The sequence below is a fragment of the Canis lupus genome, chromosome 12 (genome assembly GCF_011100685.1).
Source record: "Canis lupus familiaris isolate Mischka breed German Shepherd chromosome 12, alternate assembly UU_Cfam_GSD_1.0, whole genome shotgun sequence".
Taxonomy (NCBI): domain Eukaryota; kingdom Metazoa; phylum Chordata; class Mammalia; order Carnivora; family Canidae; genus Canis; species Canis lupus.
In genome coordinates, this window is record NC_049233.1 from 48,716,134 (window position 1) to 48,735,386 (window position 19,253).

General features: G+C 45.1%; 1 protein-coding gene across 2 annotated transcripts in view; it reads right to left on the bottom strand.

The window, feature by feature from the left end:
• Window positions 1-19,253, bottom strand: part of GABRR2 (gamma-aminobutyric acid type A receptor subunit rho2) — a 45,887-nt gene that overhangs the window by 7,563 nt on the left and 19,071 nt on the right. For both annotated transcript variants that reach the window (XM_038554722.1, XM_038554723.1), the window contains 4 exons: window positions 5,061-5,128; window positions 2,866-3,089; window positions 1,998-2,080; window positions 1,659-1,799 (listed from right to left, as the gene is read on the bottom strand). In XM_038554722.1, the coding sequence (XP_038410650.1) occupies window positions 1,659-1,799; window positions 1,998-2,080; window positions 2,866-3,089; window positions 5,061-5,128 (516 nt within the window). The remainder of the gene's footprint in view (window positions 1-1,658; window positions 1,800-1,997; window positions 2,081-2,865; window positions 3,090-5,060; window positions 5,129-19,253) is intronic.

Genomic DNA, 19,253 nt, shown 5'->3' on the forward strand with positions numbered 1-19,253 from the left:
GACAAAGGGGTGGGGGTGGGCAGGTGAATAGGCAGATGGTGGCTATGCAGGGACAGACAGTAGCACAGAAGCTCCACATGGAAGGGCTGGGGTTTCCCAGCATATGGACAAGGGGTGATGAAGTGAAAAGTCCCTTAGAGTCCTGTAGCTACTGCTGAGCTGTCATGGGGGTGAACTGTGTCCCTCAGAAAGATATGTTGAAGTCCTAAATCCCAGTTTCTGTGAACGTGGCCTTATTTAGAAATTGGGTCTTGCACATGGAATCGAGATGAGATGAGGTCATACTGGATTAGGGAGGGCCATAATCCAATGACTAATATCCTTACGGAAGAGGGAAATTTGGACACAGATCCACAGAAACAGCAGCATGTTAGGACACAGAGAAGGACATGGGGGGAATGCCACGTGACAACAGAGGATGGCACTGGAGCAATGCAGCACCCACCAGAAACTAGTAAGACACAAGGCAGAGTTCCTTCTAAAGCCTAAGGGAGGGCAGCCCCGGTGGTGCAGCAGTTTGGTGCCGCCTGAAGCCTGGGGTGTGATCCTGGAGACCTGGGATCGAGTCCCACATCGGATTCCCTGCATGGAGCCTGCTTCTCCCTCTGCCTGTGTGTGTGTGTGTGTGTGTGTGTGTGTGTGTGTGTCATGAATAAATAAAATCTTAAAAAAAAAAAAAAAAGAAAAAGAAAAAAGAAAGCCTAAGAGAGGAGCATGGTCCCCAGAACTGTGGGCAAATATATTCCTGTTGTTTCAGGGCCCCAGTTTAGATACTTTATTTTGACAGCCCTCAGAAGTGACTATAAGAGCTAAGTAATGGTGAAATTAGAGACAGATGGACAAGTGCAACCTCTCAAAACTTCAAACACAGCCCAGGGTCTGGGATGAGTTACACTAAATATTAAAAATAAATCTATAGCACCTGGGTGACTCAGTCGGTTAGGTGTCCGACCTCTTTTTTTAAGATTTTATTTATTTATTCATGAGAGACACAGAAAGAGAGAGGCAGAGTCATAGGCAGAGGGAGAAGCAGGCTCCATGCAGGGAGCCTGATGTGGGACTAGATCCCGGGACCCCCAAGATCACGCCCTGAGCCAAAGGCAGACACTCAACTGCTGAGCCACCCAGGTGTCTCAAGTGTCCAACTCTTGCTTTTGGCTCAGGTCATGATCTCAGTGTCACGAGATCAAGCCCCATGTTGGGCTCTGCACTGGGTATGGAGCCTACTTAAGACTCTCTCTCCCTCTGGGCCTCCCCTTCCCCCCACTTAAGTAACTAACTAAATAAATCAATAAATCTATAGATCTAAATATAGGTAATAGATACATTTCCTCGAAAAGCTATCATCCGTATCATTAAGTCAGACAAATCGGATAACAGCATAGCACGTAAAACATGACCCCGCTTTACATAATTAAAGCAAGATGTTCACAAGGGTGTGTGCTAAACCGTTAGGAGTGGTTGCCTCTGGCCATCGGCTTTGAGAAGATGACAAAACTTTTTAAATTTCTACTTCTAAGTGTTGCTTATGTTTTGTAGAACTATGCATTCCTTAGGAATACAGATTCATTCTCATCGGAAGGGGAAAAGTTTAAGGCTGGAGAATTCTAATGTATTTTCTCCCACATTCGCACCCAACCATGGCAAACATTAGCTACCAGTGCTGCTGTAGAAGGCCAGTCTGGAAGTGGTGTGAAATTTCTGAATCAGAAACTGGGACAAGGAGATCTTCTCATCAGTTTTCAAGGATTCGTCCCCATTCTTCCAATACAACATCAGATCTTCATCTGTATATGCATCTTTGGGGAGAGGAAAATAAGTTAATTTGACTCCTTGGCTTCTGATGTGGCCGAAGCAACAGGGAAATCCTATACCAGCCTCGGAGTAAACAGGTCTTAACACTGGCAGGCAGTACTCAGCGTCACGGTTACTGAAGTGGCGCAGAGATTGGAGAGGGAACAAGGCAGAGATTTGTCGTTAGGAACACTGATACTTACAGCTTTCCAGCTCCAAAGAGCAGGTCTGGGAGTCCAGGGGAAAGTGGCTGAAGTCCATGTTGCACATGGCAGTCACCGTAATCCTAGGCAACCCAAACAGGCATGTTGGCTTGTGCAGTGAGTTCTTGGCTCATGTGCCTGCCCCGAGTAAGAAGAACACCAACGACCAAGAGCAAATGCTTTCTCACGTCTAATTCAGAAGCTTGGAAACCCTAGTCGCTAAGTTGCAGGACCCTAACTTTCAAGTTCTGTCTTCTGCAGGACATGTCATCAGTGCTCTGCTGGGCCCCAGCTACTGTCAAGAGCTGCACTCTGCTCTGCGCCTGTGAGCAAACTCCCCCCAAGATGCCTGGGAGGTTATGGCCACACCTCCCTACCCCACACCACCCCGCCTACACCTCCCTACCCCACACCGCACCAAGGCTATTAGCATCAAATTCTGGTGAACCCTACAAGCAGGCCAAGAAGATGTGGAATAAGCCTGTGCAATCACTCATTGGCCCAGAAGCCAATCTGGAATAACACTCAATAAACAGTAGGTCTTGTTGCCTTTTTAAATCTTTATTATCAATAAACTAGAATGATAGGCTCTCAGGGGTGGAAGGGACATAGAATGTCATTGACTCTCAACTCACTCAAGTCTAACAAGTCTCCTAACCTGAGCTTGAGATTGCTGATGACTGGGAAGTCACTGGCTACTAGGGTGACCATTTCATCTTCAGAGACTTCTAACAGCTATCAGAAGTCTCATCACATCCATATAGCCCTCAGGCCCAAACACAATGACAAACTCTTCAGGGACAAAGAGACAGACCATATGTATTAGAATGGCATTGGACAAAGAGCCAGTGACCCCATGGACAGTTACCTCATGCTGTATAGCACGTGCCCATCCGGAAACACCCTCAGCATGATGTTATCAGTGGTGGTGTCATGAGTGAATGACCTTTTGGAGTGAACAAAGAAGACGTCGGGGACCCAGATCTTCTTTACCAGCCGACCATCGAAGGTCATGCTCTTGTTGCTCTTGCTGGGAAAGGCCAGCCTCTCATCCTTCCAGTAATGCCGCAGGTACAGGGTCATGGTGAAGTCCTGTGGGAGCCCGAGGTGACACCAAACACAAGTGCTTAGAAAGCTTCCTTTCTGGTGGCTCTATCGGTTAAGCATCCGACTCTTGATTGCAGCTCAGGTCATGATCTCAGGATCGTGAATCGAGCCCCACATCAGGGTCCATGCTGGGCATGGGGGCCTGCTTGGGATTCTCTCTCTCCTTCTCCCTCTGCCCCTCCCACCCAGCTCTTGCCCATGCGTGCTCTCTCTCTCTCTCTTTCTCTCTCTCTCTCAGTCTCCAAAATAAATAAATAGGGACGCCTGGGTGGCTCAGTGGTTGAGCATCTGCCTTCGGCTCAGGGAGTGATCCTGGGGTCCTGGGATCAAGTCCTGCATCAGGCTCCCTGCGGGGAGCTTGCTTCTCCCTCTGACTAGGTCTCTGCCTCTCTCTCTCTCTGTCTCTCAGGAATAAATCAATCAATCAATCAATCAATCAATCTATCTTTAATTTAAAAAGAAATAAAGCTTCCTTTCCTACAATCAACCCATCATTAACCCACATAACGGACACCTCAGGCTCAGCCTCCAGTGACAGGGCTGCAGCACCCGCAGGAGGGTGGCCGCTGCCGCAGGGGTGCTGCTACAATAGGAAAGGGCCTGGCGCATTGTTGCTGTGCATCGTGAGGTGGGAGCCCGGGACGGGGAGCAGCCCATCCTTCAGGCTTTGCGAATGAAACCTACAGGGGTGAGGCAGCCAGCAAGGGGGCCAGCAGGGCAGGATTTCCCAGGAGTCCTGCTCTCTCCCCTAGACTTAGGCACACAGTGCTCCTTCCCTGTTGGCCAAGCATGCAGTTTCAGGTTGGTGGACGCTGGGAGAAACCTGCACGGTCAAGTGTCCTATTTATAAGTTTCTGTCATTGATCTTGGAGAATCTTTGTGGGCAGAATTGTGCCCTGCGTGCCATTGAATCCCCAGGCCCTACCTGAAGGCACACAGTGGGTGCTCAATAAATATTTGCAGGATAGAAAACTGCGGGGTGGGGGTGGGAATGAATGGATGAAGGTATGTGCAGCTGCAGATCCACTATCATTTCAGCCTGAAAGTTCTTTCTGTTAAACCGTGTCTCCTCGCCTGCAGGGCTGCTGCCTTAAACCAAGAGCCTGGCACCCCCGCCGCAGCGGAAGATGCAAGTGCTAAGTTACAAGTGCAGATAAGTCAATAAGGGCCCCAAGCATCCCCCTCGGGAGCGAGGATGGAAAGATGCCTGGTGGCAGTGGTCTCAGACCATAGTGCCCACTTCTGCTTTACTAGCACACCTAGAACTGACTGTCCTGCAGGCTCAGTGGGGAGGGGAGCACCCCCACCCTCCCCCTCTCCATCCCCGCCCCTTCCTCAGTTTGTGCCCTACTGTTTTGGTTTGTGTTTATAAACCTCCTGTTTCTTCTGCCTCAAGGGGCCCTTGCCCCACTCTTGCTCTGGCCCTCCCCACGATGTCTCCTTCTTATCTATCCTTCAGGTCTCAATTGAAACAAGGCGTCTTTAAGAGCCTTCCCTTACTGCCTGATCTTGGTGGACACTGCCAAGGAAGGCGTAGGGAAGCAATGCTCAGGTGGGCATTAGCAAGCAGAGAACTGCAGAATTTCTGTCTGAAAATGACCCCCTCCTGTGCTCCTCCAAGTGTGGTCCATCTCCCCAGTCCCATCACCTGAGGAGTGTGTTCAAAGTGTAAGGTGCCGGGCCTCACTCCCAGAGACTGATCCAGGATGTCTCCAGTGGGGCCCAGGAATCTCCATGTAACCAACTCCCCCAGTTACTTTTACCCATCAGGTTGAGAACCCCTGCTTCAGGTTTCACTGCACCTGAGCCAACTTCCAAGTCCTAGTTTTACCCCCTGTTGCCCTGGCTCTGCCCACCAGGCACAGCCTGCACCCGTGTGGCTACCCCAGCTACAGGCTCTCACAGACCCTTAACCTCAGGACCCCGGTTTGAAGCCCCGCCAAGGGCGCTGCACACCATGTCCACCTCCGAGATGCTGTCCAGGCTCTCCACCTGCACGTCCACGCCCACCGGGATAGCAGGGCCTGCAGAAGAGCAAAGACAGCTGAGGAAGGCACATTCTTATCTACCAGTGGGTCCGCAGCCACACACCCCTCCTGGGGATAGCCTGACCAGAGCAGAGTGAAGCAGGGGTTCCAATTCTATGAGGGCTTTCTGGCTACATCCTGACATGATGAGTGCCTGAGCTTTCTTCCTGAGGGCGGAGATCGTGTCTGACTTATGTGTCTTTCCTGGACCAAGGTGAATGGTTAATCCATGCTTGTGGGATGAATCGATGAGCTGGATTACTTTCTACATCCCAGGGCTGTCACTCTAGGGTAGAGGGACTAATGTTCTAGTGTGTGTGTGTGTGTGTGTGTGTGTGTGTGTGTGCCTGTGTGTGTGTTTTAAAGATTTTATTTATTTATTCATGAGAGAGAGAGAGAGGCAGAGACACAGGCAGAAGGAGAAGCAGGCTCCATGCAGGGAGCCCTATGTGGGACTTGATTCCGGGACCGCAGGATCACACCCTGAGTCGAAGACAGGCACTCAAAACTGCTGAGCCACCCAGGCATCCCATGTTCTAGTGTTTGAATAGGGACCCTAGTTAATTGTCCTCCTATAAAGGGCAGATGAGGCCTAAGAACCTCAGATCCAGGCTTGGGACACCAGCCTGCCCAGGGCCAGATTCATTTGGTCACTCAACCTATACCTATAGAGTACTTAACAGATAACTGGGATCCTGCCCTCTAGAAGCCTCACAGTCTCGTGTGAGATAAGATCTCTCTGCAGATAGATCACAGCCAAAGCCATTTACACATTCAATGCAATCCCTATTGAAATACCATGGACTATTTTTAGTGAGTTGGAACAAATAATCATAAGATTTGTGTGGAATCAGAAAAGACCCCGAATAGCCAGGGGAATATTGAAAAGGAAAACCAGAGCTGGGGACATCACAATGCCAGATTTCAGGTTGTACTATGAAGATGTGATCATCAAGACAGTGTGGTACTGGCACAAAAACAGTCACATAGATCAATGGAACAGAATAGAGAATTCAGAAATGGGCCCTCAACTCTATGGTCAGCTAATATTCGACAAAGCAGGAAAGACTATCCACTGGAAAAAGGACAGTCTCTTCAATAAATGGTGCTGGGAAAATTGGACATCCACATGCAGAAGAATGAAACTAGACCATTCTCTTATACCATACACAAAGATAAACTCAACATGGATGAAAATCTAAATGTGAGACAAGAATCCACCAAAATCCTAGAGGAGAACACAGGCAACACCCTTTTTGAACTTGGCCACAGCAATTTCTTGCAAGATACATCTATGAAGGCAAGGGAAACAAAAGCAAAAATGAATTATTGGGACTTCATCAAGATAAAAAGCTTCTGCACAGCAAAAGAAACAGTCAACAAAACTAAAAGACAACCTACAGAATGGGAGAAGATATTTGCAAATGACATATCAGATAAAGGGCTAGTTTCCAAGATCTATAAAGCACTTATTAAACTCAACACCCAAGAAACAAACAATCCAATCATGAAATGGGCAAAAGACATGAACAGAAATTTCACAGAGGAAGACGTAGACATGGCCAACATGCACATGAGAAAATGCTCCGCATCACTGGCCATCAGGGAAATACAAATCAAAACCACAATGAGATACCACCTCACACCAGCGAGAATGGGGAAAATTAACAAGACAGGAAACAACAAATGTTGGAGAGGATGTGGAGAAAGGGGAACCCTCTTACACTGTTGGTGGGAAAGTGAACTGGTGCAGCCACTCTGGAAAACTGTGTGGAGGTTCCTCAAAGAGTTAACAATAGATCTGCCCTACGACCCAGCAATTGCACTGCTGGGGATTTACCCCAAAGATACAGATGCAATGAAACGCCGGGACACCTGCACCCCGATGTTTCTAGCAGCAATGTCCACAATAGCCAAAGTGTGGAAGGAGCCTCGGTGTCCATCGAAAGATGAATGGATCAAGAAGATGTGGTTTATGTATACAATGGAATATCACTCAGCCATTAGAAACGACAAATACCCACCATTTGCTTCAACATGGATGGAACTGGAGGGTATTATGCTGAGTGAAGTAAGTCAGTCAGAGAAGGACAAACATTATATGGTCTCATTCATTTGGGAAATATAAAAAATAGTTAAAGGGATTATAGGGGAAAGGAGAGAAAATGAGTGAGAAAAATCAGAGAGGGTAACAAAACATGAGAGACACCTAACTGGGAAACGAACAAGGGGTAGTAGAAGGGGAGGTGGGTGGGGGTTGGGGTGACTGGGTGATGGGCACTGAGGGGGGCACTTGACGAGATGAGCACTGGGTGTTATACTATATGTTGGCAAATAAAACTCCAATAAAAAATATACAAAAAAAAATAAAAAAAGATCACAGCCAAAGACAATACTACACAAGATTTTTAAATCCTTTCAGGACATGTCAGAAGAAAAGTAGAAGAGTACATAGCACAGGATTTTGACACTCAATTCCATCTGGCTCATGGCAAAATTTCCAAAACCAGGTTTAGCTGTGGATTTATCTGTGGCTATTGTTCTATTTCTTGGGCTGGTTGATGGTTACATTCACTTTGTGATAACTTTTTTTTTTTTTTAAGATTTTATTTATTTATTCATGATAGTCACACAGAGAGAGACAGAGAGGCAGAGACACAGGCAGAGGGAGAAGCAGGCTCCATGCACCGGGAGCCCGACGTGGGACTCGATCCCGGGTCTCCAGGATCGCGCCCCGGGCCAAAGGCAGGCGCCAAACCGCTGTGCCACCCAGGGATCCCCACTTTGTGATAACTTAACGGGCTGTCCGCTCACAATTTGTGTACTTTCTATATGTTATACTTCCATACAATATTTTTTAGATTTTAATATATATTTTAAATTTATTTAGTCATCAGAGACAGAGAGAGAGAGAGAGAGAGAGAGAGAGAAGCAGAAACATAGGCAGAGGGAGAGGCTAGCTCCCCGAGGGGAGCTCGATGAGGGACTCGATCCCGGATTCCGGGATCACGCCCTGAGTCAGAGGCAGATGCTCAACCACTGAGCCACCCAGGCGTCCCTAGGTTTTTAAATCTAAAATGGGGAAAATGAAAACCAAAAATGTGTTTGTCAAGCCTATTAACAAATGCTATTATACTCACAGACAAAAAAAAAAAGTATATATATATATATATCTCTGAGAGTCAAGTGGGAGCTGAGCTAGGTTTCCTGGGGAGAGGGTATTGTCTAGAGGCCAGCCCTGGGGCTCCTGGAACCTCTGAGTGCAGGGAGTACAGGACCAGGGCATGCTGACCCACTGTGGTCTAAGCAAGAAGAACCTTAGAGTGGCCAAGGGAGCCTGGGTTTTAGTGGTGAGAAGTTCTGGAAGGCACCAAGACTTTGGTCATGGGCAGGGAAAGAGGATCAGAGACACTGACATGGAGTGGGAACCAGAAGTCTCAATCCTCAGTTCCAGCCCAAACTGGGGAGCAAGGGTTCCTCATGGAGGTGGCCCACGGCATTGGATGGACTCACCAACTTACCCCCAAAACTCCCCTGTACACCTGCTACTATAATACAATCTCACCATTAAAGATTCATTTTTTGACTGAGCCCAATAGAATGGAAGCATTTTATTTATTACTAGTGGGAGGTAATGGATATTTTCTGTGTTCTTAACTCAGCAAATGAGTACAATGCTTTACTTTTTAGTTTTAGTTTTTCCCTCTGAAATAAATCAGAGTGTAAGCTGATCTTTTTATTTTCCCATAGTTTTTAATTGACGGCTTAGCTTAGGTCAGGGCCCACGGGAAGTCCCTGCTCTGACAGCTGTGTTCATTCCTTATCCCAGGCTTCAGGGGTGCTTTGAAAGCGCCAGAAGTGGAATGTTCAGTGTGGGAGGAGGCCCCCTCCTGAGGGCTGACTGGGCTGCCTTTCTTCCCCAGGGAGCTTGCATCACGAGGGGGTTCTGCAGGCAGCCTGGCCAGGGTCCTCTCCTGGCCCCCGCTCCCCTGCACAGGGCTACATGCTCCCAGCATAACCATCAGGGAGGTGGGGCTGAGTTTCCTCATCCTCTGGCCCCTAAGCCAGAGATATTAAAATGGTTCAGCGTCTAGGCTGTTAACTGGGGTAGCCCTGCCTCTCATGGAGGTGTGCTGTACTTGCTCCCTCACTTTCTTTCTCTAAAGTGCCACGCTATCTGCTACACCCAGTTCTTCCAGGAGCCAAATGGAAGAAACAATATAGCCATCAACCTCTTTGGACCTCCCTCCTAGTGGCCCGGTTTTCAGATAATGGGCCCAGTGTTTGAATAGGAGCTGGTTTTGGCAAAGGACACATTCAAGATAAAGCATATCAGCTTGCTTGGAATCTGGAACGGTGTCTCTCTGTTCTCAGGGCCTGCCCTGCTCTCCACAGCTCCAGCTGCCCTTCACAGAGAAATTTGATAATACCTGTAAGGGTGGCGTCAGTGCTCTGGAAGGTAGTGCTCACGTGGGAGTGCAGGTCAAGTTCTCAGGAGATCTGGATTGTTGGAGGTAAACAGTCTGGGTGTTCAGGAGGCTCTAAAGCTGAATTCCAGGGGACTCACCTCAAGTTTGAACAGAAGCAACACCCTGTTCTCCTTAGTCTGAGTGCAATGGAGTTGATCTCTGTCCTTGACCTGCCCACTACCCAGGGCGAATGCTTCCAGGCTCTCCTGAACTCTATTTTGTGGCCCTTCTTGACCTGATTTTGGGAGAAAGTCTTCCAAAGTACTGGTCTTTCTCCTCCTTCCTTGAACAATTTTATGTTTTGAGTGGGACTGGGTTCCATAGGGTGTTAGAAAGAAAACGGTCTCATTAAACTAAGTAGGCATTCCTGCCTTGGCCTCGTCACACTGCTGTGGTTTTCCTGCTTTGAGAGAGGGATCTGGTAAACCAATTAGAAATCACTGGTGGAATTTCAGGCAGTATAGCCAATGAGGTGACAAATTCAAGGCAGGATATGGAGATACATGTGTAGCCAAGGATTTTCTTGGTTCCTAGCCTTTCTATCGTTATTTGTCCTCACATGGTCCTAAAAAGCACACATGAGGAATTTATCCATTTTTGAAGTTGAGATGTCCCACTTCTTCCTCACTGACTCCAAGAATGAAAGTGAGACAGAATTTTCAGAGAAACTAAAACAGAGAATTGGACATGTGTCCTGCCCTAAATGAAGATATTTCTCAAGTTGAAGGAATGTGATCCCAGAGGGAAAGCTGGAGATGCAAGAATGAAGAGAGAAAACAAAAATGGAAAATGTACACATAATTGTAAGTAAACATTGGCTATATAAAACAATATTAATAATATACTGGGGAGATGAGAAAACGAAACAGAAATCCAAGCAAAAATAGCATTTGAATGAGGAGGGATATAAATAAAGTGAAAGTGTTGTGAGGTCTTCACACTGTCTGGGAGAGAAATAAAAGTAGCTAATTAACATACTAGTCTGATAAGCCAAGAGTTCATGTTGTTTTCTGGGGAGCCACTGAAAAATAGCAAGAGTACATATGTTCAAAACTAAAATAGGAAACCCTAACTAAGAATAACCAAAAGTAGCCAATCCATAAGAAAACAAGTAAGGAAAGAGAAAAAGAAAGAACATAGAATTGGTTAGACAACAAAAAAGAAATAGTAAGTAGGATGACAGATTTATTTATTTATTTATTTATTTATTTATTTATTTATTTATATGACAGATTTTTTTTTTAATTTTATTTATTTATGATAGTCACACACACAGAGAGAGAGAGAGAGAGAGAGAGAAAGAGGCAGAGACATAGGCAGAGGGAGAAGCAGGCTCCATGCACCGGGAGCCGGACGTGGGATTCAATCCCGGGTCTCCAGGATCACGCCCTGGGCCAAAGGCAGGTGCTAAACCTCTGCGCCACCCAGGGATCCCTATATGACAGATTTAAAACCACATTTGGATCTACTTCTCCTGGGAGAATTTGCTAACTCAGGAAGGCAACTGAGAAGCTGAAGGATGCTTTTGATGGTTTTGGGAAGCCTCAGGTCTTGGATTAGACACCAGGGCCCACCAAGTGGTCTAGCTCCAGCTTAGGATCCCTAAGAGCATATCCTAGCAGTGAAGGTACCATGTGCAGCTCAGCTTCAAACCAGGTCAGTCCCTACAAGTGGGTTAAAGTTATCTGGAGTGGTAGTGGCCTCAGGCAGCCCCAGGTATTAGTGCTACCAGGTGCCTGGTAGAAATAAATGGAAACAAACAGAAATCCTCTCTGGGGGAAGATAACACCATCCGAGGTCTCCATTTATTTCTATTAAAAATATTGTAAATATAATATATAGTTCATAATAAAAAAATAGCCAGAAAAAAAAAATAAAAAAATAAAAAAATAGCCAGGCACACAAGAAAGTAAGACATACAATAACCATCAGAAAAAATAGAAAATAGGAACAAGGGGCTTTCGATATTGAAATAGCATAAACTTTAAAATATCTTTGTGTACTAAGTGCAAAGAGATTAAAAAATTAAGATTGAGAATTTCTGCATAAAACTCTAAACTATAAAAACAGAATCGGGCCCCTGGGTAGCACAGTCAGTTAAGTGGCCAACTCTTGGTTTCTGCTCATGTCATGCACTCAGGGTTATGAGATCAAGCTCCACATGAGACTGATGCTCAGTGCAGAGTCTGCTTAGGTTTCTCTCTCTCTCTCCCTCAGTCCCTACCCCTCCAACTCTCTCTCTCTTCCTCTCAAATAAATAAAAAATAAATCCTAAAAATAGAATCAATCAATATAATTTTCCACATTAACAGAAAAGCCTTTACTAAAATCAGTGTCCATTTATGATTTTTTTAAAGCGCACAAGAATATAAGGGAACTTCCTTAATTTGAAAAATGATAGCTACCAAAAAATAGCTACAGTAAATACCATATTTGTTTATTTTTAAGGATTTTATTTATTTATTTATTTATTTATTTATTTATTTATTTGAGAGAGAGCATGAGTGGGGGTGGGAAGCAGAGCAAGAGAGACAAGCAGACTCTGCGCTGAGTGCAGAGTCCAACACAGGGCTCAGTCTCGCTACCATGAGATCATGACCTGAGCCAAAATCAAGAGTTGGACGCCTAACCAACTGAGCCACCCAGGTGCCCAAGTAAATACCATATTTAATGGTAAAGTGCTGAAAGATTTCCTTTAATATTAAGAATGCCTGTAAATGTCACTTCTATTCAATATTGTTTTGAAAGGACTAGATAGTACAATAAGGAAAGAAATGAGAAAAACTTATGACAACTGGAAAAAAGAAACAAAATTACTATTATTTGTATAAGATTGGGTATATAATTTTTTAATTTGCAGATAAACTATTAGAATTAATTAGGGATTTTAATAAAGATGTTGAATACAGAGTCAGGATACAAAAGTCAAAGTTACAAAAGGAAATTTTTTCCAAAATGCCTTTAATGATAGCATCAAAAATACCTAGGAGAGGCACCTGGGTGATTCAGTTGGTTAAGCATCTGCCTTTGGTTCAGGTCATGATCCCAGGGTCTTGGATGGAGTCCCACATTGAGCTCCCCACTCAGCAAGGCGGGGGTCTGCTTCTCCCTCTTCCCCTGCCCCTTCCCCAGCTTGTCCATGTTCTCTTTCTCTCTCACTCTCTCTCTCCCAAATAAATAAATAAAATCTTTAAAAAAAAAAACCCTATGAATAAGTACCTAAAATAAATCTAACAAAATATATGGATGTTCTCTATGAAGTAAACTATGAAATATTATTGAAAGAAATTAAAGAGCTAAATAAATTGGAAAATAAATCATGTTCCTGTATTGGAAGTTTCAAAATTATGAAGATATTAATGATCCCATATTGATAGATAGACTCAATGCAATTCTAATCAAGATCTCATTAAGTTTTCTTATGGAACTTGAAAAAATGATTATCAGGAAATTCAAAGCAGTGCATTTTGAAGAAAAACAGTGTGAGGAGATGTGCTATACCAGATATCAAGATTTATTATAGAACTACAGTAAACAAGAAGTGAAGGACTAGCATAAAAATGAACAAACTGACAAATGGAACAGAGTAGAAAGTAACAGAAACAGACACACACACTTAAGGACATTGACTTATTATAAAGATATCACTATAGATCATTGGAGAAGGAATAGTATCGTTAATAACCAATGTTGGGACAATTGGTGATACATATGCAAATCACACAATATGCAAAGTAACTCCAAGTGGATTATAGATCCAAATGTGAAAAGTAAAACAATATGCTCCAGATGTTAATAGAGGGGAAGGCATTCTTACCTCAGGGGAGCAATATCAGGACACAAAAAATACTAACCATAAGAAAAGATCAGATCAGATCAATAGATTTACATTGAAATTGAGATTACCTAGCAAAACAAATATTTGGTGTTAGAAGTCAGGATAATGGGACAGCTGGGTGGCTCAGTTATTGAGTGTCTGCCTTTGGCCCAGGGTCCTGGGATGGTATCTCACATAAGACTCCTTGCTCAGTAGAGAGTCTGCTTCTCCCTCTCCCTCTGTGCCTCCTCCCTGCTTCCTGCTCATTCTCTCTCTCTCAAATAAATAAATAAAATCTTAAAAAAAAGAAAAGAAAAGAAGAAGTCAGGAAAATGGTTGCCCATGATGGAAGGATAATGACAGGGAGAGGAGACTTCTGGAAATACTTGATCTAGGTGCTCCTTGATGAAAGTGTTCAATTTGTAATAATTTACTAAGCTGTACACTTATGATTTGTGTATATTTTCTGTATACATGTTACCATTCAATAAAAAATTTTTCATTGAGGGGCACCTGGGTGGCTCAGTCGGTGAAGCGTCTACCTTCAGTTCAGGTCATGATCTCAGCCCCTGAGTTGGGATCGAGCTCCTGAGTTGGGCTTCCCTGATCAACAGGGAGTCTGCTTCTCCCTTTCCCCCTGCCACTCTCCCTGCTTATGCTCTCTCTCTCTCTGTCAAATAAATAAATAAAATCTTAAAAACATATTTCCATTGAAGAAATCAAGAACTCATATTTATCAAAAAACACCACTGGCAAAGAGCTCATATGCCGAATATATAAATAATTCCCAGAGTCCCATTAAAAAAAAGTCAAAAAAAAAAAAAAAGAAAAGAAAAAAAGAAAAAGTCAGACAACCCAATACAAAAACAGGCATGAGACTTGAATAAGCATTTCAAAAAAAGAGGAAATAAATAATAGTCATATAAAATAGACATAACTCCATTTGAAACACAGCAAGCTATAACTACTCTATCTAGTCAAATTGACCAGAGTCTCAGCTTAAACCCTGCTTTTCTTCTAGGAGGATTCCCCCAACTGCCTAATTGAGGTTGTCGAAACCCAGGGTCCTGTTCTTTTCCTACCAGAACACTCATCTACTCCCCACCCCCGCAAGCACTGGGGAGGAGGGTTGTCTTTCTACTTTGTCAGCCTCCAAAATCTGCACTCTAGAAAGCTTCTGAGACACCCGCACCCCCACACATTAGAGTTGGGTGGGGCAGTTAGCATATCAATAGACAACAAGACCTAAGGTTCGCCCCGGAAGCGTGGAAGAAGAGCAAGGGGTGGGGGGATGTTGCAGGCCCTCTGGTCCCACAGGGTGGAGAAGATAATGGTCATTTACCAACTCCGGTTAAGGAAGCAGGTCCCACTCCCATCTTCTCCAACCAGCTTATCAGTGGGTTGAGGAACCACTGCTGCAGGAATGATTAAGATCAGGAAGTGGAAGATAAGCCCAAGAAAGCCACCTTGCCCTCAGGAGCGCCAGAAGACCGAACAGGCTCCAGGGCAGGATAGAGGGCCATTTCTTTGTCCCTCTGGTCCCCCACCTGGCCTTGCATTCCTTCCTTTGCTTTCTCTAGGTACTCTTCATGCCACATCCCAGCAGCCCTGAACTGCTTGGCTCCTGTGTTTTGTCATTCTCTACAAATGTCCTCACGTGGAGATCATCTGTGCAAGGCAGGCAGGGGTAGTTATCCTGAGCTTCAGGGAGCCCCTAGGGACAGGTGGAGCGGAGGGGGGGGCATGACAGAGAGATTATCATTATTCTGAGAAGTAGATTTTCAAAGGACTCAATGCTTCAACAAAGTAAAAAAACAAACCCATTGTCTTAGATAGCCAGGAGCTGAGTTTTGGCTCCAACATTTACTAGCAGTGTGACCTTGGGCAAACATAATTTCTCTGTGCCTCAATTTCCTTATCTGTAAAGTAGGTATAGTATATACCAACCTCATATAGTTGTCATGAGGATTGAATGTGTTAATCCCTGCAAAGCCCATGGAAGGGTTTGGCATATAAGATGTTCTATAAATGGTTATATTATCACTGCCATTGTTACTGTGGCCTGGCTCATTTACCTAGAAGGTAGAGCCCCAAACTCATTCATTGTTATTTCCCTCAGAACTCACAGAACAGAGAGCCTGGCCCAAAGTGGGCTTAATACACATTGGAGGGGGCAGACCCGGTGGCTCAGCGGTTTAGCCCCGCCTTCAGTCCAGGGCCTGATCCTGGAGACCCCAGATGGAGTCCCAGGTCAGTCTCCCTGCATGGAGCCTGCTTCTCCCTCTACCTGTGACTCTGCCTCTCTCTCTCTCTATGTCTCTCATGAATAAATAAATAAAATCTTAAAACACACACACACACACACACACACACACACACACACACACACATTGGAGGCAGGAATGATGGCCATCCTCTTAGTCCTGGTGTCATCACTGAGGTGCCACAGACCCAGTTCCCCAGGGAAATCACAGGGACCCTGGTGTCCCGCCCACCACACCAGCATAACCGCCCACTGTGCCTGGACTCCGCAGGCCCAAACTCACCCAGCCCCAGCCTTGGGTGAAGCGCAGCTTCACTCACCTCCAGCAGTGCGAGCAGAAATAAAATTCTCCAGACTGCCCCGCAATAGAATGGGGAAGCCCAACAACAGAGAAATCACTGTGGGCCACCCTTGAAGAAGGGCTGGCAATTATAAGCAGTGTATGCTCTCAGCTACAATGGAGTTACAACTTGTCACAGTAAAGGGAAAGAACCCTCCAGGGTTTGTCGAAAGAAATGCTGTGGTCAGTGAATGAATCAGACTCATCTGGCAGTATCTTTTTAGAAAATAAAAATTTAAGTTCCGGTAAAGCTAACATATAGCATTATATTAGTTTCAGGTGCACCATATAGTGATGCAACACTTCTGTACATTCCTGCATGCTCCTCCTGGTAAGTGCACTCTTCAATCCCCTCCACCTATTGTACCCATTCCCCCCACCTACCTCTCCTCTGGTGACCATCAGCTTATTCTCTATCATTAAAAGTCCTTTTGGTTTATCTCTTTTTTCCCTTTCTTTATTTGGTTTTTTAAATTCCCCATATGAGTAAAATAACATGGTATTTGTCTTTCTCTGATTTATTTTGCAGCATTATACTACCTAGATCCATCCATGTTGTTGCAAATGGCAAGATTTCATTCTTTTTACGGCTCAGTAATATTCCATTCCATCTTTATCCATTCATCTATTGATGGACATTTGGGCTGCTTTCATTATTTGGCTATTGTAAGTAATGCTGCAATAAACATAGGGGTGCATATATCTTCTTGAACTAGTGTTTTCTTTCTTGGGGGTAAATAGTACTAGTGGAATTACTGGATCATGTGAGAATTCTATTTTTAATTTTTTGAAGAATCTCTATAGTGTTTTCCACAGTTTGCATTCCCACCAACAGTGCAAGAGGGTTCCTTTTTCCCCCACATCCTCAGCAACACTTGCTGTTTCTTGTGTTGTTGATTTTAGCCATTCTGACAGGTGTGACAGGACACGCATTGTAGTTTTGATTTACATTTTCCTGATGATGGGTGATGTTGAGCATTTTTTCGTGTATTCGTTGGCCATCTGGATGTCTTCTTTGTAGAAATATCTGTTCATCTCTTCCGTCATCTGGCCGTATCTTTTCAAAGTCTTTCCAAAGCCTCTTTTTATAATGAAATGTTCTTGGGCTTGTAGTAAAATTAATTGAAACAAAAAACAAGGCCTTAATAATGATTCTTTATTATTCTCCTTACTTTGATATTTTAGGTGTCACAGTCTTTCATAGATCAGCATAGCAGCAGCTTACTCTGCGTAAGACTCTCCACGTATGCTCTCCATCAGTGCTTCCTGATGTTACCATGCCACACTGACTGCCTGCTTCATTCATTCAAATCTGCGCTGCCCATGTCCATCAGGCCAGGCCCTCAGGGGTGCAGTTGGGAGCATGGAGATCAAGAAGACAGTTTCTTTCTCCAGGGGGGACTGGAAAAACGCACTAAGGGGGACAATGAGCTCTGTTTCAGGGCACATCACAAATGTAATAATAGAAGCATCAAGGAGAGGGGCACCTTGCTGGCTTGGTCAGTTAAGTATCTGCCTTGGGCTCAGGTCATGATCCTGGGGTCCTCGGATCGAACCCCACATCAGGCTCCCTGCTCAGCAGAGAGCCTGCTTCTCCTTCTCCCTCTCCCTCTGCCCCTCCCTGTGCTCACTCTCTTTCCCTCTCCCTCTCAAATAAATAAATAAAATGTAAAAAAGAAAGAGGAGTACCTAGGAGATACTGCAGGAAGCCAGAGGAAAGCTCAATTAATTCTAACCAAAGTCACTGTAGAAAATTTTATAGAAGAGACAACTTTTGATTAATTCTGACAGTGGACACTGGAGAAAGTGTCCCCATAGGGACAGTGTTTGGGCTGGGCTTTGAAGCATTGGTTACTTCTCACAAGTAATGAAGGGACGAAAGGCATTTCAGATTGTATGAACAGTGTCAGGAAGCACAGCGGAGCAAGGTGGATCATTAACCCACACTTTTCAGATGTGAAAAAATAGGCAGCTTCTTTGATCTTTCTTGCAAAAGATCATACCTCAAGGTGTGAGAATTTTGCAGTTACCAATTAATAGCAGCTCAGTCTAGTCTGGTTTTAAAAGTGTTTTAGATTTCCCCTCACCTTGGGTGACCTTGCAGCATAGAGGAGAAAGGGGCCCTTGTATCCACACTGGCTGGCTTCTGTCATGAAGTACTTGGTCTGGACCGACCCCTGGACTGGCATCTGCTGAGCTGCAATAAACTCCATGGGTCTTTTGGCAAATCCATGAACCCTCCTTTTGCCTCCAGTAGCAAAACCCTCCCACCCAGTGGGTCTCTGTGTCCAGACCTGAAGCCTGTGCTGGTCTGCTGGTCACTTCAGCATGCTATATCTGCTAAGGCAAGAAACACAGACTAAACCAGACACACACACACACACACACACACACACACACACACACACACCCTCTCCCATGCTATGCCAAGGCTGTGAGCCACCAACCTTCCTTCTCTACCACATCCACAAAACATTCTTGGGTTCCCTCAGAAAGACAGACTGGCATTCAAATAATGAAAACACTCTCCATTGTACTGTTCCAAAGAGGGACCAGGTTACTTCACAGAACGTCATATGCTGCAGGATTCCATTGATATGAAACTCAAGAATGAGCAAAACTAATTAGAGAGAGGAAGACAAATCATGAGAGACTCCTAACTCTGGGAAACAAACAAAAGATTGCAGAAGAGGAGGAGGGTGGGGGGATAGGGTAACTGGGTGATGGGCACTAAAGAGGGCATGTGATGAGATGAGCACTGGGTGTTCTACTGTATGTTGGCAAATTGAATTAAAGGAAGAAAAAGAGAGAAAGAAAGAAAAGGAAGGAAGGAAGGAAGGAAGGAAGGAAGGAAGGAAGGAAGGAAGGAAGGGAAGGAAGGAAGGAAGGAAGGGAAGGGAAGGGAAGGGAAGGGAAGGGAAGGGAAGGGAAGGGAAGGGAAGGGAAGGGAAGGGAAGGGAAGGGAAGGGAAGGAAGGGAAGGGAAGGGAAGGGAAGGGAAGGGAAGGGAAGGGAAGGGAAGGGAAGGGAAGGGAAGGGAAGGGAAGGGAAGGGAAGGGAAGGGAAGGGAAGGGAAGGGAAGGGAAGGGAAGGGAAGGCGAGGGAAGGCGAGGGAAGGGAAGGGAAGGCAAGGGAAGGCAAGGGAAGGCAAGGGAAGGGAAGGGAAAGCGAGGGAAGGCGAAGCAAAATTAATTTGTGATGATAGAGGTCAGCATAATGGCGACCCTTGGGAGG